Genomic DNA, 27,057 nt, shown 5'->3' on the forward strand with positions numbered 1-27,057 from the left:
ATAGTTGTTAAATGGAAATGAAAAAACAAAAAACAAAAAACATGTTCTTCAGCCCAATTATGGATAAGATACCACTTTAATTTTACTTATTATTGAAATATATCCCAGACTAGGTGATTATATCTCTTTAGTATGGCAAGAGATAGTGGCATCACTTCTGCAAAGCCATTAGACCGGTGTGTTTCAAGGTTACTTTTCCATGTTTCTGATAGGTTCCATAGAAGATTCAAAAAAAGGTGTTCCAGCTTGCTTCACGGGAATTGTTTTAAGTGAATTGCCACCATTACCTTTATTTGCTGAAATATTTAAATAAACAAAGTTAAAATCAAATTGTGGTTATTAAATATTTATACCACCATCAGTGTTTGCAGTACATCAAACATGTACAATGACTGGCAACAGCCTGAGCACAGTAAACAGAATAATCTAAAGCCTGGTAAACAGAATATTTAAAGCATGCATTATAGTATTCATAAATAAAAAAATCTGAATGTCACCCACCTCCAAAAGTCATCAGCAGTGCCTAAAAATATCCAGGGCTTATTTTCGTGCATCTGCTACTGAATATGACTCAACTATTTTTAAATATTGCTTCAGAAAGCAGCTGAGGCAACAGTGCCACGACTTTTATAGTGCTTAGATTTGGCACATACACATAATTCATAATTCAGTTTCTGGAACTCTGATGCACTGAGGCATCCAAGCTGGCCACCCAGGCCCTTTAGGTCACCCAGTTCTGAAGTGAGGGGCCAGTGGCAGCTAAGAAATCTTTATCCTCTTGGCCCATTATTTTGCTAAGGTTAGATGTGGGTAAACAAATAGAGGAACTTAAGTGTTTAAAAAAATAAAAAAAAGAAAGAAAGAAAACCAAAGTTAACAACCTGTCTTACAAGTAATTTTCACCATCCCATTTGATAATTAGAAGCTTTGCAGATGAACAGCCTGTGATTTCAGTGCCATTCAGTGCAATCTTAGACGGTAAAATAGGGTTAAGTTCTTACTGTCTAATGTCCTTGACTCTTCCTCTAAAATTAACTTTCCTTTTCGCTGACCTGAACTAATCACTCTACAATTTATCAGAAACAACTGAAATGGAATCCCTTTCACAAGTTTGGGAAAGAAAGTAACTTAAAGCTTCGCAAAACAGCTCTCCATCCATATAATTGCCCAAGTCAAATCCACACCATTTAGTCCTGTTTTCCCCCAAACTGAGAGACTCCAAGTATCTGGAACAGGATTGAGAGAAGTAAAAAGATAAAAGCATGTTCCTTGCCATCCTGATCTGCCCTCCAGTGAAGACGCCCATAAGCTCATCATCCATTTTGAAAAGGACAGAAAAAGACCACTGACATGAGAGGAAAGCATAAAAGAGCAGAGAGAAAAAAGTGGGAGGAGTTTTTTAACAGTTCATACATTATTAAAATTAAAAAAGCAAGAATCCGTTCTGTGTGGAGTCCTGATCTGGAATAATGACAGCATACAGTTTTTCTAAAAACTCGTGAAAACCTTGCGAAGTTTTCTGAAAAGATAATAAGGAATTCAAATATCAGTAGGCATCATTTTTATATATGATGCTTTGCATCTGCTTCTTACACAGGAAGGAAGCCCCGTTGTGACTCATTACTACTTCTACCTTTACTTAGCAGATCCCAAAACAAGTGATCAGGCCCTCTCCCCTCCGCAGTCAGGTCCAGTAAGCCATAAAGGGAAAGAGGCAAGAAAGACCCCTCCTGCGGCCTCCTCCCCAGGCCTCTCCGCCCACCAGAACCCCATCCTCCCCTGCCTCAGCCTACTGCCCTGGCTTCAGATCCCCGCTGCTAGAACGTTCACTGCAGATATCCCTAGCCATGAGAGGAGGTTGAGGCAGCTTGAAGGCGCGGATGTGTTTCCAAATCTGAAGGTGAACCAATGGAAACTTTTTCCCTCCATAGAAACAGTGTTATTTGCTTCTGTTGGGTTCTAAAATGCCAAGTAGTGCCTCAAGCATATGATGAATTAAAAGGATTTTGATGGACTGGCTTAATGACTAGATATTAAAAAGTGTGCTCTGAGGAACAGTGGTTCTAGCAGGCCACTAGCAAAACAAACCTAAATAATAGTGATGTGTGATGAAATAGAGTTTGGAAAAACAGTCCAAACTGTTCCTCTCTCCTCTTTAATATTTACAATGCATATTAGCATATTAAAGGCTTTCTGTGAAGTCATACGTTTTTAGAAAAACGAAGCTCTGGACATTGCTTTCACTATAAGGTTCTTAGGTAAACAAGAACCTTTTTTTCCCCATGAAATCTTTAACACTTTAGGCAACATGCTCTGTAGCACTGGTCCACAAATATTTCCCATCAAGAGCCAGACAGTAAATATCTCAGGCTTTGTAGTAGGGTTGTCAGATAAAACACAGGACACTTAGTTAAATTTGAATTTCTGGTAAACAATGAATAATTTTTAGCAGAAGTATGTCCTCAACATGTCCCAGAAGTTATTGGTTGTATTACGCTCTACTTTTATGCTCTACATCCGCACTTTGTGGGCTGTCCAGTCTCTGTCCAGGGCAGCTACTTGGCCCTGCTGTTGGCGCTCAGAACAGCTACAGACGAGGTGTAAAATGGGCAGGCAGTAATGTTCCAATGCAACTTTCTCTATGAACATGGAAACGAATTTCATATAGTTTTCATGCGTCAGGACATGCCATTTTCCTTTTGATATATTTTTTCAACCATTTAATAATGTAAAAGTATTCTTAACGGACAGGCTATACACGAACAGGTGGCGGGGACTGTGGGCCTATAGTTTGCCGTGGTGTAAACGCTTTCTGAATTAAGAGGATTTAAACAAGTGGTTTCTTGTAATGCAACTGATTGGGAAGGCTAGGTGTGCAAGTATCTGTGCCTACCTCAGGACTGATTCATCGTCCTGAGAATTGAGTTTTGAGCTGGGCAAGTGAGCTTCACCTGTTTCACACTTACCTATTTAAGGATAAAGCAGCACTGCAACAGCAGGTGGAGTCACACTGGTTTGGGAATGTCCCCTCCTGTGACTGGTATTTAGCAGGCCTCATACCCTCTCCACCTACCAAAAAGCACAGTAACATGCCAACCTACCTTACCATTAAAAATGAATGCTTAGACCAACATTTTTAAAAATTTAAATGAACAAAGTAAAAAAAGAAAAAAATCCACTAACAGGTAAAAAGTTAAAAATAAAACAAAAAAAAAACACTTACGGAAAACAGGAGCAACTCTTTGTCTTGAAATCACTGAATTATGTTTGAACCCAGACACTTGCGCAGGAAGATGATTGAGAGTAAATTCTCCCACTGTCGGTTTGACATCAAACCGTTCTAGAAAATATAAACACAGAAATTGTTTCTTAAAAATGTACTGTGGCCATTGACAAAATAAAGCACCATAATTTAGAAATTAAGCAAATTATTTAGACATCTGTTTTATCATTTTCCTAAAAGTGGTGTGAATACATAGGTTAATAACCCTTTCCCCACATTGTTCATATCTTTGATGCACAAAATAGTTGCTTTAAAAAGTTACTTTAAAGGAAATGTCTTTATGTTCCTATTGGTTTTTTGGTAAGTTTTTATTCAATAATAATATGTATACAGAAAAATGAACAAATAGTGTGTTTACAGTTTGATGAATTTGTGAGGTGAATACACCTAGGGTACCATCACCTGGATCAGAAATAGTATATTACTAGCACCCAAAAACTCTCCTTGTCTCTCCCCTAGGGTTCCCTAAAATGAAAACACTCTCTCAACTTCCATCATCATAAATTGGTTTTACTTATTTTTGTATTTCATAAATATAAAATCATACACTATTTCACTTTATAAACATTTTATACTATAAAAATGTAACAATTATTTCTCTGTTTCCCTTATTCACTAATTCTATAAGCTGCCACACTTGGGCATCAGTTTCCCTGTGTTTCTAAAGCTTCTAAAGATCACTTCCTCTTCTGCAGCTCAAGGCTTGAAGTGTCTAAGGTAATTTCCACTCATCAGCCATGTCCTGCTAATGCTAAATGCTAAATACAACTCTGGTCAATAACATTCCCAGAATGGTAATTATCTCAGTTAATTACTTCGGCTGCTTAAAATCAGCAGCCTCAAAAATCAAGACTGGCGATAATAGATACTATTCAAGAATCTGAAGGATTGAGGTGATCCATGCCTTATGAGAAACTGTGTTCAAGGGAAGACAACAGAGATACCTTTGCACAAAGATGGACTTTTAATAGAAGATTAACTGGAATAGTTGTGTGTGGTTCTAGAAATCCTGACGAGAACCAACGAGTAGAAGTAATAATGAGAGATTTGAACACACAATGGGATTTATAGATGATGTAATACAGAATTGTACATCTGAAATCTATGTAATTTCACTAACAATTGTCACCCCAATAAATTTAAAAACAATGAGATAGATTAAAGCAAAAATTAGGCATAAAAAAGAATGGTATCTGACTTGTGGTGTTAAAAAAAATGACGAAACTAAAATGGTGGACAACAAAAGAACTTAAGTGGCGCGGGGCCAGGGGCAGGGTGTAGTCAATGTTGTAATGTCTAAGTTCCTTATAGTTTGAGGAAGACAGCAAAGAGATTAATTTTAAACCAAGATAAATATGCATGTTAAAATTTCTACGGTAGCACTAAAAAGAGTAGAAATTTAAAATTTTTCAAATCAGTAGAGGCAGCTAAGTCTTTGGGGAAAAAAATTATCCCAAAAGAAGAAAAGACAGGTCAGACAAAAACAAAAAACAGAAAAAGAGAGTAAATAAAAAGCACCAAATAATGTAATATGGATGCATGTATAACAGTAAGCAGTATTACTGAATCCATAACAATAAAAGTCACAGTAAATGAAACACAAAGGTCCATGCAAAAGGTTACTTCATAAAAGTACAAACTGCAGGACTTGTTTACCAAGTATCAACACTTACTATAAGCCACTTCCCTAGAGCTCAGAAACAGATGAAAGTACAGTGCCCACAGGAACTTGAAACATTTAAAACATAAAGGTATTGCAAATCAGTGGGAAAAGAATAGACTGTTCAATAACTAGTGTTGAGACAATTGGTTCTCCGTTTCAACTGCAGACAACACCTTAAAAGTGAAAGACTAACCTCTTATCACATACATGCTTTGCATGTTCCATAGGTTTTCTTTTCACTCTCGTGATTGTTTCTTTTGCTGTGCAGAAGGTTTTCAGTTTGATGCAATCACACTTGTCTGTTTTTGCTTTTGTTGCCTGTGTTTTTGATGTCGTATCCAAAAAACCATTGCCAATACCAGTGTCAAGAAGCTTTCCCTCTATGTTTTCTTCCAATACTAGTATGGTTTTAGGTCTGTAGTTTAAGTCTTTTATCCATTTTGGTTGATTTTTGTATATAGTGTGAGATAAGAGTCCAGTTTCATTCTTCTGTATGTGGATATGCAGTTTTTTTCAGCACCATTTATTGAAGAGGCTATTCTTTCCCCCTTTGTATGTTCCTGGTACCCTTATTGGAGATCAGTTGACTGTAAATGCTTACCCATAGATTTATTTCTGGGTTCACTGTTCGATTCCATTTGTCTATAGGTCTGTTTTTATGTCAGAACCATATTGTTTTGATTACTATAGCTTTGTGGTATAGTTTGAAATCAGGAAGTGTGATGCCTCCGGGTTTGTTTTTCTTTCTCAGGAATGCATTGGCTATTCAGGTTCTTTTGTGGTTCCATAAGAATTTAGGATTTTTTTTTTCTAATTCTGTAAAGACTGCCATTGAAATTTGAGAGATTGCATTGACTCTGTAGATCACTGTGGGTAGTATGGATATTTTAATAATATTCTTCAAATCCATGAACATGTGACATCTTTCCGATTATCTGTGTCTTTTTTCGTTTCCTTCATCAGTATTTTATCATTTACAGTGTACAAGGGGTTAATGTCCAAAATATATAAGGAACTCATACAGTTCAATGGCAAACAAGATAAATAACCCAATTAAAAACTGAGCAAAGAACCTGAATAGACATTTCTCAAAAGAAGACATACAAATGGCCAACAGGTATACGAAAAGGTACTCAACATCATTAATCATGATCACTAATCAAGGAAATCAAAACTACAATGAAATATCATCACACGTCTGTTAGAATGGCTACTATTATACAAAAAGACAAAGGTAAAAAGTGGTGAGCATGTGGGTGACTGGACCCACCTGAATAACCCAGAATAAACCCCCTATCTTAAGGTCTGTGACTTTAATCACATTTTCAAAGTCTCTTTCGCATGTAATGTAATATATACACTTCCAGGGATCAGGGCATGAAAAACATAAGGGACATTCTGCCTATGACAAAGTTTGATAAAATCAACTAAAGTTAAGAAACGTGACTTAAACTAAGAATAACATAAATAGTATGTATAGATAAACTATTTTTTTTTATCAAGGAAATTATAAACAAAAGCAGTGGGACAGTGGTTACTCTTGGTGTGAAGAGTGGAGAATGCAATCAGAGGACACACAGGAGAATGTAAACGTATTGGTAATATTCTATTTCTTAAATAACAAAAGGATACACAAATGTATATTCATTGTTATTTGCCTTTTAATTATGCATTATATGCATACATGTGTGATATATGTCACAGCAAAATTTTAATGTTTGAGAACAAAAAATTTGAATATAAAAATTCTACAACAGGATTAATAACATGAATTCTTTCTCTTCTCACAAGTTCATAAGTAGAACAAATCAAAGAAGAGAAACAAGAATGACAGGAGGAAACAAAAACTCATAGACATAGACAATAGTTTAGTGGTTATCAGACGGTAAGGGGGCAGGGGAGCTATAGAAGACGGTAAACGGGGTCAAATATATGGTGACGGAAGGAGAACTGACTCTGGGTGGTAAACAAACAATGTGATATATAGATGATGTGATACAGAACTGTACACATGAAATCTATGTAACTTTACTAACAATTGTCACCCCAATAAACTTTTAAAAAAATGATGACAGGAGATGGAAGAACAGACAGAATGAAGACAGAACAAGAACCAAAATATTTATCTCACAATTTATGGGGGAGTTCACTTACTTTGTTTGCCCTCTGTGGGACTCGCCTGGTAAATGCTTTGGACGCTTTAAGAATTATATCAGTGATACTTCTGAAAAGTTGTCGTGGGTTGCCCCGGTCTGCCTTACCATCTGAGTAAATACCAACAAGTCTACTACAGAAAAGATAACACTTACCATACTCTAGAGATCATCTAGAGTGAATCATGGTAATCAGGCTTTTCGTAAACTACTTAAATACCCCAATGAATTATTAAACATTCCCATCTTCTTTAATAACTTGAGTTGATATGTGAACTTTGATTTCCCACAAAACTTTATTTGAACAGATTCACTAAACAAAATTTCTAAAAAGTATCTATACACTATATTAACCGATGCTTTCATCAGAAAGAATGAATTATAACATAAACCACTCCAATTATAATTTCACTGCTAGTGTAAGAGAAGTATTTTCCTGTTAAACCAGTGACAGAAAAGGCAGAAATGGGACAGTGGCAGGCATTTCTTTCATCTGTGTTCAAGATGAGCATCACTAAGCTTAGAAGAACTCATTTGAGTATTTCCAAGGAAAACTTACCTGGATACAATTTTCTGCCTAAATGTCTTTGCAACATTTGTAAAAGGAAGAGGAAATCAATTTTAAGTTCATTGCTAACCATGTTGGGATTACTTATTAATTCTGATAACCTAATGTTGTCTTTAATAGACTTTGAAGCTGTAGACCTGGGAACCAGGGGCAAATGCATCTGGTAACTGTAGTCTGTAAAATTCACCAGGTCATCCTGGATACTTTTAATTCTGGAAATAAAAAAAAAAAAAACAACTGTTGACAAACCACATGTTAAGAATTAGATTTATATTATCAAACGTTTCATATTAAATTGTATTACAATTTAAAATTCCAAATAACTCACTCTTGATGTGTTAACAAGGTGTAAATCTCTTGTATCAGTATTTCAGGTACTCCGGTTTTACAATGAATTGTTCCATAGATCAGTTCTTTAGGGAATTTAATTTTTTTTTTGGCCAGGAACTTTAACAGGAGAAAGAAAATATTTTCACCATAAGAAGCTCTATAAAAACCTCCAATTACTATGAATTCCCTTTAATGCCCCTTTTATCTCTCAACTACTTTTCTGATTTTAACATGTTATTAAAAGATATTATTCAGCACAAAAACCATATCCCACTCCAATGTGGAATGAGTATGCTCAGTTTCATAGGTAACTCATGACAAACTTGAAGAACATTCCTTTCAGTACACGTTAACAAGCTGCCGACTCAGTAGTATTGTTTCTAGCACACAATCACACACAGATTTGTATAAAAATCCAAAACAGCAGGAGCACACCTTTCAAAACGCAAACTTCTTTCAGTTAAAATGTCAATGATTGTTAATTTACCTTTTCCAATTGTGCCCAGTTACCCAACTTGACTTTTAAAGAAGTTCCATTTACAAAGGATGACAATTGAAGGTTCCAGGGGTAATATACGGTGAATATTTCTGCTATCAGGAAACCATTTGAAAAATCCCTACTCCATAGCAATAAGGAAACGAAATAAAATGTAGTTACTTATACAGTTGGCATTATTTTGTAGTTAACACCAATTTAATACTCTGTACTGACAGCAAGTAACTTGCCCAGTGTCCCTGAAGAGCCTTGACTGTTTTAATATTTTTGTAGTTACCAAAGCATTCTATATTCAGTCTAAAGCGTAATGATTGGTTGATTGAATGAATGAATGACATGCTTCGCCGTATTATTTTCAGGTTCATTCCCTAAGAGAGTAGGCGTGTCTGGGGGTGGGGCGAGTGGGCGAGACAGGCTACGCGAGGCGGGCAGCCCCTGCCGGGCGGCGGGCCAGCGAGGCGGGCCGCAGGCAGGAGGCGGGCGGGGGTTGGGGTTGCTCAGGCCCGACGCCCGCCCAGGCGGCCTGGACCGGCGTCTGCAGCACCTGTTGACGTTCCTGGGGAAGAAGGTGAGATCCAGGCTCTGGAGCCAGCGCAGGATGGACCGAGGCAGGCGGGAGCTCTTCGGAGGATGCGGGTATATCAGACACCTTTTAGGCCTCCCTGGGTCGGAAGCTGACGGCTGTGACGAAAGTGACGAGTTCGGTAGGGCTGCCGCCGGCACTGTCAGAAACCTTTCCTCCCGGCGGGAAGCAGCCATGCTGCTTTCGGGGTTTCTATGGCAGCATCAGTGGGGCGGGGCCTCGTGGGCGGGGCTTAATGGGCGGGGCCGGGGCCTCAGCGGTGGTGGGGCGGGGCCTCAGCGGGTGTGGGGCGGGGCCTCAGCGGAGGCGTCCTGGACCTGCTGTGTTCCCCAGTTTGGGGACCCGACGCTCTGGATTTGGGGCGAGATTCCCGGCCCCACTGGGCGTGGACGAGGTCTGGGGAGCCTAAGCCTTGGGCGGAGCTTTCAGTCTCAGTTCTGGTTGACGTTACTAATGTAGAGCTCCCCCCATCCCCAACCCGCCTTGAAGTTTACGTTTTAGATACTGTGATTTCTGTCCAGCTGAAGGCCTATTTTTCAGTCAAGAATTTTGAGGACGGTGTGCGGTGTTTCCAGAGGACAAGGACAGCTTTTGTTTGGAAATTGGAAACAATAGGGTTTTTCCTCCTAAAAGCCAATGAAAAAAAAATCTTTAAACTTAAAATGAATTCACTTTTAATGTCTACAAAATTTAATGTCACTATTTCCTTAATTATTACATTAAGTATTCATAAAAATTACATAATATTTGAAAACAATGTGTGAGTTAGATTTTTACGCTTCACAAAGATGCCCCAGTGTGCGTGATCCATTCATTCAACAAATCATTATTAAATCTCTACAATGTGCCAGGCACTGATTTAGTCACTTGGGATTTATCAGTGAACAATACAGAGGGAAAAAAAATGATTGCAGAGCAGGCATCAACAATTGTAAATTACATATTTACAACAACAAAGTTATTAAAATTCTTTTAAAACTTGACAGCAAAAAAGTCACTTAATGTAACATGTATATGCATATTATGCAAGATAAAATATGGGATAGATCTTGATAGTGGAACCATATAATATGTCATTCAATGTTCATTCATATACATGTTTGCTAATAAAGTAAACCAATGTGGGTTTTTATAGGGTTAAAAAGAAAAACAAAAATGATGCTATACAAATTCTTTCTTTCTCTTTGCCCAATGAAGTTTTTCATGAATGACTCATTCATGTAATCGACTTTCTCTGAGGACCTTTTGTTCTGTGCTGAGCTGTGTACTAGGTCTTCCTATCCAGTGTGGCAGCCACACTAGTCACATGTGGTTATTGAGATTTAAATTTAAATAAATTTAAATAAAATAAAATACGTAACGCTGGCTACATTTCGGCTGCTCAACAGCCAAATGCAATAGCAATTACCATATTGCACAGCACAGATATACCACTATTATTGCAGGAAGTTCTACTGGACAGCTGTGTACTAGATTACTTACAGAAGATGCAGATATAAATATCTGTAAGAAGAACATGTACCCTGAAAAGCTCTGCCATGGTAATAGTATGTTAGTGTCAGGGAGGAAGCAAGCGATTTAATCTGAGGGAGTCTAGAATTCCTCTCAGAGAAGATGACCTTGGATTTGGATCGTATAGGGCGGTACTTTGAATTGGTTGAGACACAAGTTTTGGAAGACCAGCTCTCCTTTTTATTAGTTATGTGACTTTGGGCAAGCTATTTAACCATTTTTATTTGTAAAAGGTGGAAAGAAATAGGGTGTGTCTCATACGGTTATGCTGTGGATGCAAAGAGCCTGGGACATGTGCAATTCATAGTAAGTGCTCAGGAAATATAAATTGTTTCTGAAACGATCATGGAATTCTGTGAGATGAAGAAGGGAGGGGATGATTCCACATAGAATGTGAAAACAAAGCATAGATGATACATATGGTCTATGATAGAGGTTTTTATGAGTTTTAGGAAATAGCAAATAACACTTTCAGACTTTAGCATGAGGGCTAACCCAACATTTAGGTGATAACGGCCGGAGAGGTAGATTAGGGCTATCCATTGGGGCTTAACTGAGAACAGTCTTGCTAAGGAGTTAGAATTTTTCCTGTAACAAATGTGTCCATTGGTAACCAGATACGTCTCTGTTCCAAACACAGCCTTCTATATTCAACCCTGTGCAGTTGGAACTCTGAACCCGTTTCTCCTTTGCTAAGCGTTTTATTAAATTCTGCCAGTAGGGGAAACTAGAGGGAGACCAGGAGGAGAGAGGAAGGGATTTGCAGTTTCTCCTTTCCTTGCTGCTCCTGTGGATGTCACCATGGCAACAAGGCTTCACCTGGCAACTGGTTCCGGTCTCCAACGTTTTTTGTAGCACTCCTGGAGCTCAGTAACCACTGAGAAGTGGCCCTCAGAATCCTAGCCCCAGATTTTACGCTAGGATGGCTCCCCTGAGCTCCAGAAGAATCAGCACCAGCTGTGTCCTCGCCAGCTTCAAGTCAGTCTATAGGGCTTTTCCTCCAAGTTCTAGGTTCTTAGAACCCTAGCTTCTTCTCTTTGTTCTCTAGCACTAAGGGTGGCAATTGCTTCCCGAATCGAATCATCTATCTCTGCTAATTTGATGCTCCCTTTTTAGTTCTTCAGCATCTGTTTAACTGTTTCCATATATAAAGTTCTTGCTGTTGAAATGGATACTAAGGGAGAGATACATTGCTTCATACCTGGACCAGGACTTCATATCTGGAGTCAAGTTACCTCTAAAAGGAGCTCAGCTACATCTTACTCAGGCACCTAAGGAGCTTGCTACTTCCTGTTCATCTGGTCCAGTCAGCATTATATTGTGGAGGGAGTGGACCAGCGTGGTGTTGTGTGGAAGGTGAAGACACTAAAAAACCTCTGCTGATCTTGTGGCAGAGAGCAAGAACATTGATTTGACCTAAGGCGAGAGATTGTGAATGTGTAGTATTGTCCTGCTAGATCCAAGCAAACTGCTTTGGTGGTTCTTGCAGATTGTTGTAGAGGGGGAAGTGCTTTCCAGATCAATAGCAGAGTAACAGTTGCTACAAACCGTGGCAGTTTATTCCAGCAAAGATACTTCAAATGGAAAAATGACTCTAAGTGGAGTTGCCTTCTGGTTAATAAATGTACAATAATTCATGGTCAACCTCTCAGATCCATCCATTTCTGCACCAGCCAAATAGCTATCAAAGTCAGTACTTGTTATTGACTTATCATGAGAAAATACAGAGCTTGACTTGATATGAACATTTTGTGGAGTGAGAAACTTTTCTCAAACAGGGAGACTTTCAATTGAAGGTGGTTAGAAGCTGGCTTTCAGCTGCTATAGAGCACTTTAAGAACCATTGTGACTGGTTACCTAGAAGCTTACTCTTTTGCATTGCATAAGCTCACTTCTTTGAAACCAGTAAGCTAGGAAAGTAGCTATAAGGTCACGTTGACATGAGGAAAGATTAGAGTTTTGTTTAAGGTCAGAGTCTGCATTTGGGGGAAATGAAGACAGTTCAAGTTTTAATTAGGTGACTAGGGGTGTATTCAAACTGTGGCCTCGGTTTTGATTTCTCTAGAGCAGACCTCAGCACCAGCTTTCTAACTCTTTGCAGTTTACTGGATGAAGTCAGCAAGCATATACATGTATGCTGTGTTCTGCTCAACCAGAGGTAGCTATGCCATGCCAAAGGCATCCTGCCCCAATCCACTTCTGCCATTGGGGAGGGGGAGGTCTTCCTAGAGTATGGACAGAAGGTACGCTTGGCCTCCCTACTGGCCCATATCCTCCAGCTTAGACTGTATCCATACTGTGGCTTCCATCTACATGTGTTTATTTTATTTTTTAGTTTGGTCAGAATTTGGGCATGAAGGAAAAATACTAATTATTGGGTCCTTCCAAGATCCCACTATTTCATAAGATGGAAAAGAATATATAAAACAAGGAAGGGATTAATGAAATGCAGAATGAAGTATGCACTATTCTTTTAATAGGTAAGTCTGATGATTATCACAAATACACAGATATCAGAATACAAGATTTTTATAAATTATAAATACTTACTCATTGAATTTTGGCATATTTTGTTTCTATTTGTGATCTGTAAATCAAAAGTACACGAATCGAGTTTCTCAAAACTTTGAGGCTTCTATGTGATTGTTTATGAAAAAGTTATTTTATACTACACCATACCCATAATTTAAAATTCATTAAGATCTGCTATTTTTATCACTTGGCTGTAGCATTGAATTACCTTTGTCTTCAGCTGTGTTGAAACTAACTTCTTGGAATCTCACCCTAGAACTATTGTTATTTCATAATTGTCACTGGGCTGTGGATTTTCAAAGGTGGTTATACTGAAAGAGTATAGTCCAGTTTCTAATATGCTCATGATGAAGAAATAACTGTTCACACTTATACTGCCTCCTAACAATCTTTCTGAGTTGAAAGGCATAACCATGAGAATGTGATAAATAAAACATCAATTGGAAATGTTATTTATATTTAAACTAATAGAACTATAAACTTAAGAACATTTCTACTACTTAAATTACTAAATTTTTATATTCCAGTGTTAGTATCAACTTCTTAAAAACGACTGCAAAATGTAATCATTTACTTAAATATTTTAATACCTCAGATGCTAAAATTCGTTTCAACTGATTTTGAAGCAGAGAGTCTTGTTAGTTTATCTCCCCTTAAGGTGATTCACATTATCATCTTCAGGCCAAACGCATATTAGAAGCTCTTTCCACAATAGTGTATTCAAAATCTATTTGGTCATTTCATGTCTCCATCTACATAGATGAAACTGTGATCATTTTCACCCCTGTACTTGTAATTACAACTCATGGTCAAGTCAGTTACAATTGACAATACCTCTGATGGGCTATAACGATCACGTAACAAATGAAACCGCCAATAGGAACATGTGTCTTTCTCCCTCTATAAATACCCACAGACTTCAAATTCAATGTTTCTAACTACATACACTGTGAGTTTGTGGAGAAATGAAGAGCTACAAAGGGACGGGCAAATGTGTGAGGCCATTGGACCTTAGACTCTGCTGAAGGTTAAACATACGAAAATTAATACATCAGACAATAATTATTACCATAGCACATGAACTCAAACATCTCGGTGGCCTAACACATCAAAGGTTTATTTCTTGCTGACGTTTCATATCTACTGTGGGTCAGTGGGGTGGGGGGTGGTTTCCACAGCAGGTATCCAGGCTAATGCAGACGTCCCCACCTGGAACACGTGGCCTCTGAGGGTGCTGCAGCACAGGGAGAAAGAGGGGAAGGATACACACTAGCCCTTAAGTCTCCTAGACTACAAATGACATATGTCACTTCTGCTCATGTCCATCATGTACTCTTTCCTACCTGTGTGGAAGTCCTAGGAAAGCAGGGGAGCACATGGAATATTTAGCCAGGACTAGTCATCTCGGCTGTGATTAGAAACCTCTTCTTGAAAGGGGTCTGATCCTGTGCAATGTTTGGGGAAATAAGAGAAGAAATCTTTCCTGTGGCTTTTCCTTGAAAATTCAACCATGACTCAATGTGGAGGATTCTATGTAGACATAGTCTCAAAGATTTTATCTGTAACAATATTTCTTTACATTGTTTTTTCATTATTTTATTTGGGTTAACTCAGAATTTTGACTTATGTACCTGGAAGAATGAAGGTCTTAAATTGGAAAAGATTTCCTACTGGTGGGAAAACAGCATGTCGCCAATAGGGATTTATATTTCCCCATGCAGAACTGCAGGGCATCCCTCCGAAATCCTCACAAGATAAGGAAAAGCTGGAACTGAGAAGTGAGGATGAAAGTCCTCATAACACTTACTGGTTAATTCTTGCTGTGTTACCGAACCATCCCAAAACTTTTCTTCCATGTTGTTTTCAGCACCACAAGAAATAGAGCCAGTCCAAATTCAAGAGATGGGGAAATAAACTCGCACTTTCGATGGAAAGAGAGGCAAAGTCACAATGCAAAGGGGTGTGCACAGTAATGGAAGGAATTACTGGGGGCATTTTGCACACTCCAGTTCCCCTGTGCCCCTCAGGCCTGAATCAAATTTAATTTGGTTTGGTGCAGGTAATTTTCCGACAAAGGAGTCAGTAGAATAGAGGCAGAAATTATACTCACTCACAAGGAGAAAACTTAATTTTGCCTTTTGCTTTAAGAGTGTACTTTTTCTCTCTAGTTCTTTTAAGTCCCAGAATAGGGCAAAGAGGGCAAAGGAATCTAAGAAAGTTCCATCTGACTTATCCAAAAAGGAAGAATTCCCTTCAGATGGATTTTAGTATTTACTGGTGTGTTAACAGTGTCACAGCCAAATAGGAACAGTTACATAATTTGCAGGGCACAGTATCAAGTAAAAAATTGGGCATATTGATCAAATATAAGAATTTCAAGATGATGACAGCAGACCATTAAACCAAGCATGGGGTCTTCTAAGTGTGGGACCCTGGAACAGAGTTAAGCCCATTGTTACTAAAACAAGCATATATATATGAATGGGTTGATCATGTAATTTCCCCTCCTCATACACAACTTAAGAAGAAAGTTCGTGAAATTCTTTTCAATACCTTCACTACCTCCCACCCCACCCCACCCCCCAAGGAGAATGTAACTGAAAGTATAAAATGACTGCCTTCCATTTCCCCAATTGAGAATGTTTGGTTGAGAATCACTTGGTTGAGAACTAAATTGAGTCTGTCCTTACTAGAAGGAATTTCTTGACTAACGCAGTATGTCTTCATGCACATAATGGATATAGGTCTGCATAATCTAAATTGTTATATTTGAAATCTAGTAATGTGAAGTGCTGACTTTATTTTGAGAGAGATACTCAAAAATTTTCCTTAAGTTAGGAAAATATTTCTTTTCCAACTTACGTGCTTCAATGATACTGTCCCTGAGAATTCATTTGTCACTGGGTGCTATAGGCGCGAGTTTCAGTGTGTGTGTGTGTGTGTGTGTGTGTGTGTGTGTGTGTGTGTGTGTGTGTGTACAACTTCCTTCTGGGCAATAGAGAGAATTTAAAAGACATCTTCCCCTCACACTGCCAGGGAGATACCAAGGCAGACCAGACTCTGAATGCCCAACTCCATCAGCCTCTACTGCAGGCTGTTGGTTTCCTGGGCATGCAGACCTCGCAGCCGCATGAGGCCTCATGCTTAAGGGACTCCATCCCTGGGATCTCATTGTTCCTCTTCTGCTGTGATGCTGTGGATCCAAACACCCCTGAACACCCCCCAAGCTCACACAAATGTGTCTTCAGGTGTTTGCATGTCAAAGAAATCACATCTGTTCCAAGGAGGTCACTGAGGGATTATTCTACATCAACATGCACCACTCTACTCTCAATCCCATGATACAGTGGTTTGAAAACTGGTGGTAAAAACATTAGCACAATTGAATCATATCTCCCACTACCTTCCATTTTAAAATCAGATATTAATTTAAACAGAAAAAAAGTGTTTCGTTCCAGGGTTAATAACCACACTTTAATACATTAACAAACATATGGTATATTTAAATTAGAACAATTCTTTGATAAGACAATCATACTCAAGCTAAGATACAAGGTGCCACCATACTAAAATTCCAAAGTGATAATGTTAATATTTGATAATTACTTTTCTTATTGGCACAAGACAAATGAACAGGGATGCGTTACTCTTGCACTCTAAGAATACCTCTAGCTCAGGAAAAATACAGAATTTTTTTTTTTACTAAAAAGGAGTTTTAATACCTAATTATATTTAATACCTAATTATATTTAACGAGGTTACCCTATAATAAAAAGCATTTTAATGCACATTATTCATGAGGGCATTACAAATTTGTTAGAGATAGTAAAACAGACACATTTAAAAGTCTCTAGTCACAGAGAAAACATATTTTAACAAACATGCAAAGTCTTCTCTTTTGGAACAAAGGACTTTTTTTAAAAAATGCCACCTTAGTGACTGGGATTACATACAGTAATGGTTTATTTCCCATGGGTCTCTGGAAGTGAGCCAAAAATGAAGAAGAAAGGAAAATAGTCCCCTGGGTTATTAAAATAAGTCAAAAAATATTTTATCAAAATTTGATAACTTTACAAAACTAATAAAAATATTTTCTTCTACTTTACATAGAGTTGTATCTTGATTATCTTATTTCTGAATCCATAATAGACTCAAATCTGGTCTAAATTACAAAGAAGGCATGAAATTTTTTTTTATTGTGTTTTGTATTATACCCAAGTACAGTTAAAGCAGAAGAGAATAAATGCAGCAGTAACCCTTGCAGAGGACCCTGTTTCAGTAATACCTTCTTTGATACAACATTCCCTTACTAATAAGGTCTGCACTGAACCCTTGCTTTGTGTAAGAAGAATTAGCCATACTCAGTTAAGGTCTATATATAGGGTAACATTTTTAAGGTTTCTAAGTTTGCTAAATGCAACTCCACAACCTCATGAAGAGTTTTTTTTTTTTGTTTTTTTTTTAACCTTCCATGTTTTACACCTTTGGACTCCACTGATCCCTGGGGTGTGACCAGGGCCTCTGTAAGATGTGAAGTTCATTTTCTTCAGTCCAGGTATCACCAGCTATTAGCAATTTCTGAAATGGAAGAAAGTTGGAGTGATATGTATAAAGGCACTGAAGAGAGACCTTAAGAGTCTACCCTTGAGGAGGAGGAGGTCTTAAAATAGCTTAGTAGGTGTATAATATTCTACACACCTCAAGGTGGGAGGGCAGTGGTGATAACTTTCAGTCCTTCCAGTTTTTGGAATAGAGCCACTCAAGGTGGTGAAGTGACTAGTGAGGTCTTTGCAGAGAGGGTGCAATTTATCTTTTTTTTTTATGAAGTGATCATTATAATGACAAGTGCACTTGCAGCATAGTGGATTTCCTGAACGAGAGTCATCTTAATTTCAAAAAGGATATTAGCTGCTCTTTTCTAAACCATACTAGTATTTTGTAATAATATCAAAAATATAGAGATAATTACAGTTGCCAAAATTAAAAAGTTAATTCATTATTTGAAAGATATTATTCTTTTAAAATATAATATGTGAATAATTTTTGTAAGAATCTATATTTTTGACCACTCTAAAAAACATAAAATGGAGAATTTCTCATTTTTTCTAAATCAACAACAGGGTATATGGGAATAATAATTTAGAGATACATTAGATATACTACAGTCAAAAACAATAAAAATGCATAAAACAATAGTACACTTAAAATGAAAATTGATATTTCACTTCTTCCTTGGGTGTTCTCACACTCACTGTTACTCTATCTTATGCATATTTTAATATGAAATATACACTAGGCAGATGAAATAGAAATTTTTGATTTTTCAAAGCTTTAGAATTATGTTACTGCTTTATCGGTACTGCAAGAAATTCTGCAATAATGTTGGCAACTGGAGCTGTGGGATAAGGTGCAGTCGCGGTCTTCCTATGTAGTTTCTGATACAGAGTCGGCAGAGTTGGCAAAGGGAGCTTGGCGTGGCTACAAAAGACAGGAAAGTATTAGTTAACATCAGAATGGATTTTTATATGTTGTAAGATACAGCAAATAAAACCATAAGAAACTGCAGTGCTTTGCAGTAGATAAGGACAGTACGACCACTAAACTAGAGAAATTTATATAAGCATTTATATTGCCTTTACTTATAAGATCTTATTATAATTGAGGTATATGCCATATGCATTCTTTAAAATGTTATAGTTTTCACGCTTATGAAATTATTGTTGCATATAAAGCCTCAGAAACAAATTCTGCTTTTTGAAGGAGATATAAAAAAACAAGTGTTATGCACTAATGGAGAAATTTTTAAATTTTTCTCTCTCAAATTAGGTCTACTATTTAAGCCAAAGTCAATTTTATTATTGTGTCTGGACCAGGTTTCAGAAATTGTCTTATAACAAAAGTCTTCAGTGTGGAAATATTTCCTGATTATGTTTCCACAACACGTTATAGAAGGTGGAAGCTCCTATAAAATGACGTATGTTTCCAAATATTTATTAGCAGATATTAAACAGTATTACATATTATGTATTCTCAAAAACTAAATATATTAACTTAACCAAAGGAATATGAAGTTTAGGTAAGATAAAGAAAATTAAGATCTTTGTGATATCTTTTTTATAGATAGAAACTAAGTTAAAAAGTGTTTACCTTCACAAAATATATTCCAAATGTTATGCCATTATTATTTTATATGCCAACGAAAGGTCTTTAAATTTGATATTTCAGGCAAATGTGTTTTTGTGGTTTTAAATTCCCTCTTGTATTCTTCTTACCTTCATGTTGAAGCAATAATCTTTCCACCAAACTGCTAGAGACAGCTACATCTACAGGTCGCAGGAGCTCTGTATTTTTGGCATTGATATCTGCTCCAAATTCTAGCAGTAGGTTTACAATTTCCAGACAGGGCTGCTGAGCAGCAGCATGTAATGGCGTATCCCAATATTTGCCTTTCTGTACATCAGCACCTACATGTAAATATGGAATGATGATGAATACAAACAAAATTATTAAGTGATTCACTTACCTCAGCGCAGAGAGAAAGGTGTGACACAAAGGGAAACTCAACTCTATCTGTAATGACTTATTTCTATATACATGTACATAAATAAACATATATATTTGATATATACATATGCGTACGTATAGTCTTAAAACTTGGTACATTTGGATGGAGAGTGCACATGTTTTTTATATTTTCTAATATTTTTCTGTGTGCTTTAAAGATAAAAGTAATAATTTTTAAAAATTGTAAACAGTTCCAAAAGTAATCATACTAACTAGTATTATAAATACTAGTACAATTCAGTTGACTCGTGTCTATTTTCATCATGATTGATAGCTCTTAGGATTATTCAAGAGCCTATCATTTTAATCCTTTTCATTTGTTTTAAGGCAAATAGAACTCTTTTGTTTCTTGGAAAACTCATGATTCTAGATATGTGAGCTCTTTAGGTAAAATGTATATAGATTCTCCTGTCACTTCTCACTCATGTAATTTGTTAATAAATACATAAAGACACTGAGCCTCCTAAATGGAAAGGCACATTATCTTTCTACATACAAAATCAATTTAAAAAAAATGCTTACATTGAGAAAAAAAGCCTTTACATGTTAAATTACCTATTGCATAGTTATTTTATCTTAGTGCAAGCCCTGGTACATGGTTGTCATTGAATGCATGTTTGATGAATAAATGCTGTTTAATATTGTAAAGAATAACAATCCAGCACATAAACACCAAGAAATGTCTAGCACTAAAAGTGCATAAGTCCTTTCAACTGTTTTCTGATACTATCAGTGAAACTAATGTTTATAAGAAGCAGTACATTCTAAGAGTCCCTTCTGGCCCTCCTGCTACTTTCGAGTTTCAATAAATGTAATCATTTTCAATATTTTTTAAGCAAATGTAAACTATTTAGTGGAAAACTTATATTGCATAACAAAATATTCATAGAGAAAGCATAAACTCTGTTGGTTATATCAATTTTATGGGAGAGAAGAACCTGAGAATAACAATCAATCCACAATTACTAACAGCAGTTTTTCCTTTTTTTTTTTTTTTAACCACTATAAAATATTTGGTGGAAAGAATAACATTCCTAGCAAGGTGAAGAAATGATTAAGAATAAACTCTTCTGCTTATACAAATTTATGGGAGAACATAGCCAGGGAATAACAATGTGCTAACAATTATTAGCAGAATTCATGTTTAAGAGTCTTACTTGCTGTAATGGGAATGAAATAGTAGATGGAGACACTGCTTGCCAGATATGTATAATTTAGCTAAGAAAATATTAGTAACACATAAAGGAGTTACTAAAAATATATGTCAGTGTATATCAGAGACCAAATGATTGTCATAAACAATAAAAAGCACATAAATTCATTTACTCTTTTTACATATATTTTATGCACTGTGTTAGAGGAAAGAGATAATGGGGAAAAAGAGGCAATCCATAACCTAAAAGAGCTCCCAGCCTAATATTGGGAGAGACTGCTGAAGCTGAACCTTGAGGAACTGGTTTATTTCAAGTAGGTAAAAAAGGGCATTATGTCTTTTCAGGTAAGTGGGACAGAGATTACAGTCTGAGAAAGTATATGAACTCTTATGGTTGGTAGAGAATAAAGTTATCTAAGCAGTGACGATCCCTAAAATTTCTTTTGATGGTTTTCTTCTCAGATATATACATTTTTGGCAACATTATATTCAACCTTGAAGATCTTAATTTTATGCTCTTTAGGTTTTGAAACTTTGAGGTGAACTGGAGTTATCAAGAATGACGTTCTTTTTATTGGTTGTATACTTATATGTGAGAATGCTTAAAATAAGAACTTTTTTGCAATGAGATACAATTTTAAAAGAAGCATATGTAAAGAAATAAATGTGGGAGTTCCGGTCTGGATGGCAGAATAGCTAAATGCTGTACTTGCCTCCTCTCATGCCCACATCAAAATTACAACTAAACTACTGAACAGCCATCATTGAGAATCACCAAAAGTCTAGCTGAACAGAAGTCCTACAAATAAGGATATACAGAAGAAGACAAGTCAGGATTAGTCGGAGGGGCAGAGACATGAAATGGGCTGGCCCAAAACCTCCGTGTGGTGGTTGAGAACTGGGAGGGATAGCTCAGCTGTGGAGGTGCCCCTGGAGGAGTGAGAGGTCCCAGCCTCACACCAAGCTCCCCAGACCAGGGTTCCAGTGCCAAGAAGAGAAGTCCCCACAACTCTGGCTCTGAAAACCAGTGGAGATTGTGGCTGTGTGAGATTGAGTCGCAGGCATTCCTCTTAAAGGACTGTGCACAGACTTACTGACAGACGCACTGGCTCTGAGCTCTGGTGCTGTAGCAGCGGATGGAAAGGTTCCAGGGACATAAAGGGAGGAAATGAATTGTCTGGCTTCAAGACAAGGGCAGGAGGAGCAGCTTTTTCCAAGACAGAAGTGTTGGCAGAAGCCATAGTTCCTTTGCTGAGCCTGCCCCTGACCACCATATCTGAGTTTCCATCAACCTGGTTAACACTGTTTGCCTGGCCTTGGTGAATCCCTGAGACCCTGCCCCACCTAACATGTGGCTCCACCAAAGCCACTTCCAGTGGCTGTTCCATAGAAATGGCTTCTCATGCTGTGGACTTTTCTAAAATCTTTCAAAGGTCACAAACTCCAAACAAGGAACATCTGGCCTCTCTGTGCCCCATATCTCTTGCTAAGCAGCCCCAAGCCTGGCACTGGCAGCAGCCAGTCTTGGTTAACAGCTTACCCTCTCTCAGGCACTTTAAAGCCAAGCAAAAGTGGCAACCATCTGCAGACCCCTTTTGTAGCTCATAGCAAGTGGCCCCAGGAACGGCAGAGGCAGCAGCTGAACTTGGCCTGCAACAGAGCCTATCCCAAGAGGCCCCAGAACCAACACAACTGGTGATCATCTTCAGACCACACCAGAGCACCATCCAAGTACCTCCATAAAATGACACACCAGAAAGGCAGACTGGGCAGGCACCAGAGCCTTGCTAAAGTGAATCCTGCTCCATAAGGTGAGCTCCTGCAGAACAGTTCTTCCATTATAATTATGTCCAGTCCTCACAACCAATCAGCCTGAGAATCAATTCTTCCCAAGATGAATCCAAAGAGGTCCACACCAAGTCACATCATAATTAAAATGCCAAAGGTTAAACAAAAAGAGAGAATCTTAAAAGCAGCAAGAGAAAAGCAGTTAGTTACTTACAAGGGAGCTCTCATAAGACTGACAGCTGATTTCTCAGCAGAAACTTTGCAGGTCAGAAGCAACTGGCACAAAATATTCAAAGTGATAAAATGCAAGGACCTACAACCAAAATTACTCTACCCAGCAAAGCTATCATTTAGAATCGAAGGACAGATAAAGAGCTTACCACACAAGAAAAAGCTAAAGGAGTTCATTACCACCAAACCTATATTACAACAAATGTTAAAGGGACTTGTTTAAGAAGAAAAAAATGATAAAAAAATATAAATAATAAAATGGCAATAACTACATATCTATTAGCAATTACTGTAAATGTAAATAGATTAAATGCTTCAATCAAAAGTCATAAAGTGGCTGAATGGACAAGAAAATAAAACCCTTACAGATGCTGCCTACAAGAGACTCACTTCAGCTCAAAAGACACACACAGACTGAAACTAAAGGGATGGAAAAAATATATTTAATGAAAATAAAAACAAAAAGTAAAAGCTGGAGTAGTAATACTTATACCAAACAAAAATAAACTTTAAAATAAAGGCCTATAACAAGAGACATAAAAGGATCCAGTAATTCTACTTCTGGGCATTTATCTGAAGAAAGTCAAAGCATTACTTCAAAAGGTCATGTGCAGCCATATGTTCATTGCAGCATTATTTACAATAGCAAAGATATGGAGGCAACCAGGGTGTTCATTAAGGGATGAATGGATAATGAAGAGGTGGTACATATATACACTGGAATATTACTCAGCCATAAAAACGAATGAAATCTTGCCATCTACAACAACATGGACAGACCTAGAGGGTATTGTGCAGAGTGGAGTCATTCAGTCAGAGAAAGACAGAAGTCATATGATTTCACTTTTATGTGGAATTTAAGGAACAGGATAAACAAACAATCAAAACAAAAACAAGCCAATAGATACAGAGAGCATTTTGATGGTTGCTGGTGAGGAGAGTTGGGAGGATGGAAGAAGGTGGAGGAGATTAAGAGACGGAATTTGGTAGTTATAAAAATGGAGATGGGGATGTAGAGTATAGCATGGGTGATATAGTCAGTAGTATTATAATAGCTATCTATGTTGTCAGATGAGAGTATCTATGTTGTCCAATGGGTATTGGATTTTTCAGGGTGAGCACTGAATGAATGTCATTATATGAATGTCTAATCACCGTTTGAACACCTGAAACTGATATAATATTGTATATCAACTGTAAATAAAAATTAAATTTTTAAAAAAAAATAAATATGGAGCTGAATAATTGCTTGTGTGTATGGACAGAATGGAAGGTGTTTTAAAGAAAATTACCAGCATAAAGAAGCTTCCGGATGCAATGGAATTGCTGTGACATACAAGCTACATACAGAGGAGTTCCCAAATGAGGAATGTCTTGGTCAACATCTATGCCCCAGGATATCAGTATTTCTAGACATTCATGGTGACCTGCCAACACAAAGTAAAAATGAATTTACTTTTCCTTAATGCCCATTCCCCCAGACACACACCTCACTCCAATGCTTCTCTCTGCAGTGTTATTCATTGACAGATCAATGGAGCACTGCATGTTGCTGAAGGAACATTCTCCCCTTGTCACTTAATTCCATAACTGTTACCTTTGCTGGCAGCCTCATGTGTGGGAGAAGGAAGACATGACTCCAGCTGGGGTTTGGCACCATATTCCAAAAGAAGTTCTGTGCAGCTTGCACTGCCTTGTGAGCAAGCATTGAATAATGGAGTCACGCCATCTATTGTGATTGCATTTACCTAAACCAAACCAAAATCTAAGAGTGAGATTTACAGAGTCATAGGTGGTTAACTATTAAGCATTTTTAAAAGTTATGTGATGTGCTCACAGAAATAATTGGGAAAATATGTGCCATAAATATGACAAAGTATATTTAACTCAGACATGTCAATAAGGAAAGCTTTAAAATTTCAAGAGATAAACAGAAACAGGATGTGGTAGATAATTCACAGAGTGGTCATGCAACTAAAAGTCATGAAACAAATGCATACTCAAGATTCAGTTACACAAAAACTAATTCAATGGCTAGGTACTGTTCAATTATGAAAATAGTCAACAAATGATGAAAGTTGTGACAAAGCCACTTTGCTGGTGTCAAGTTTAAGCTGGAAATTATATTTCTAAGAATTCATCTAAAGAAAATCATCCAAAAGATAGGCAAAATAGATGTTCATCTATTTCTATTTAGAATTATGAAATCAGGAAATAGCCTAAATAATGTTCCATATCATGCAGTATGCTACCCATTTTTACAGTGATTGGAAATCTGTCTTAGAGTGCAATGAGAAGGCTGGGGGCAATTTGAGAGCTTTATTTTTATTCTGCTGTCTTTAAAAACTATTAAGAAGGAAAGAAAAGAAAAATGAGACCTTTGCTCAATTCGCTTAGTCAGTAGATCTGAAAAAGTTGAGTAAAAGTATTAAAAGTATTTTTTTTACCATCATCTCCTTTTATTTATTTATTTTATTTTATTTTTAATTTATTGGGGTGACATTTGTTAGTAAAATTACATTGATTTCAGGTGTACAATTCTGTATTACATCATCTATAAATCCCATTGTGTGTTCACCACCCAGAGTCAGTTCTCTTTCCATCACCATATATTTGATCCCCCTTACCCTCATCTTCCACCGCCCACCCCTCTTTACCCTCTGGTAACCACTAAACTATTATCTGTGTTTATGAGCTTTTGTTTCTCATTTGTTTGTCCTGTTCTTTTGTTGTTTTTGGCTTTTTTAATAGGTACTTACATTAGCTCCAGCTTCCAGAAGAGTTTTGGCACATGCCACATGATCTTCAAGGCAGGCTTCATGCAATGGGGTGACATGGTCTATGGTGACGGCATTTACATTGTAACCCTAAATATGAGTGGAATAATTTTGAAAGGTGAGAAAATGGTTATATAAAATCATTTCTACAATTGTCATTAGAGAGTGACAGAAAAGATGAAGGAATCTTGGACAATTCAGGAAAGGCCAGTGTAATTGCCATAGAGTCAATCAGTTGTCAAGATTCCTGATCCCCATTATTGTAACACCATCATATCTAAACCCCAATACTACCTTAAATATTTAGTCCAATAGATTCTGAATGCATTATTTAAATTTTGCTGTCTTAGCTTTTTTATCTTTATGAATTGTTTTGGTTTCTATTGTTTTATTTGTTTGTTTGTTTTGTAGAAATAAAGACTTTATAGATTGGATTACTTTTTTTTGTTGTTGTTGGGGCTATAAAATTACATGTTAGCCCATACTGGAGGAAAAAATATCTTAATTATAATAAGATGCTTTGTGAATTTTTGTCACTAACTAGGTCTGACTAGGTTCTCCATGCTAGTGGTTCGGAGCTCTGACTATGGCGTCAGTTAGACGTGGGTTGGAAGCTTTGCTCCATAATACAGTCATTGTTTTAATTAGGATAAGTACACTAACCTCCAAATTTTAGCATTATCATGAAGATTAAATGAGATGATGCATGAAAAGTAATGATTATTACAGTGCCCAGCATATAGGAAACATCTGATGTTATTATTCAATCACAACTAAACACTTTTCTAATTTTTATTCCAATTAAACTAATGATATCAGACTAAAATAATTAAATATTATTAGGACATGAGATTCTTTTCCGTCTTTGCTATTTTTAGTAATTCTATTGACAATCATACTAAACACTCTAAAAGGAAGATTTTCAGGGTCAAATCCCTATAACATATTACAGATTGCCATGATTTGTAATGTCAGAATGGACACGAGGACTCTTAAAATGAAGGCAAAAAAATTATCATCCTAAATCTTTGTTATTAGCAAGTGGCAATTTTTAAGATCTCTTAAATTATCCTTTCAAAGATTTTGAATTGGCTAACCAGCAGTCAGACTTGAGAACTAATTCCTAACTGCCACACATTAGAGTGACCAGATGACAGAAGCATCTGGAAGGTCAAGATTCCCTTCGAGAAGTTTTGGGGCAGCCTCCGACTCTTCCTGGCTGGCCTGTCAGTGGATATGTGATACACGTTGCGAAATATCCTAAGACTGCTCTCCTTTCAAAGAACTGCATGAACCTTTCAGTGGGTTACCCTTTAGATATTACTTTTTGCAGTTTTTTGTTGTTGTTGTTGTTGTTGTTTTTCATCAAGTGATGAGCAAACAAAACAGTCGCATGATTATCACGGAAGTGGATGGCCCTAAGG

General features: G+C 37.1%; 2 protein-coding genes across 4 annotated transcripts in view; both read right to left on the reverse strand.

Moving 5' to 3' along the window:
• Positions 1 to 54: 54 nt before the first annotated feature.
• On the reverse strand, positions 55 to 9,252 carry SPATA4 (spermatogenesis associated 4; the record flags this gene model as incomplete). Its single annotated transcript, XM_081047059.1, has 6 exons — positions 55 to 296; positions 3,224 to 3,340; positions 7,659 to 7,879; positions 7,996 to 8,114; positions 8,485 to 8,614; positions 9,038 to 9,252. 6 exons carry the CDS (start codon positions 9,250 to 9,252, stop codon positions 190 to 192), a joined length of 909 nt encoding a protein of 302 aa, XP_080903185.1. The 3' UTR covers positions 55 to 189.
• A 7,322-nt stretch (positions 9,253 to 16,574) lies between these two features.
• Positions 16,575 to 27,057, reverse strand: part of ASB5 (ankyrin repeat and SOCS box containing 5) — a 53,171-nt gene continuing 42,688 nt past the window's right edge. For all 3 annotated transcript variants that reach the window (XM_081047060.1, XM_081047062.1, XM_081047061.1), the window contains 5 exons: positions 25,616 to 25,723; positions 24,454 to 24,604; positions 24,149 to 24,283; positions 19,393 to 19,584; positions 16,575 to 18,598 (listed from right to left, as the gene is read on the reverse strand). In XM_081047060.1, coding sequence (XP_080903186.1) covers positions 18,471 to 18,598; positions 19,393 to 19,584; positions 24,149 to 24,283; positions 24,454 to 24,604; positions 25,616 to 25,723 — 714 coding nt within the window. In that variant the 3' untranslated portion in view covers positions 16,575 to 18,470. The remainder of the gene's footprint in view (positions 18,599 to 19,392; positions 19,585 to 24,148; positions 24,284 to 24,453; positions 24,605 to 25,615; positions 25,724 to 27,057) is intronic.

This window comes from Rhinolophus hipposideros (genome assembly GCF_964194185.1).
Source record: "Rhinolophus hipposideros genome assembly, chromosome: 4".
In the NCBI taxonomy this organism is placed as follows: domain Eukaryota; kingdom Metazoa; phylum Chordata; class Mammalia; order Chiroptera; family Rhinolophidae; genus Rhinolophus; species Rhinolophus hipposideros.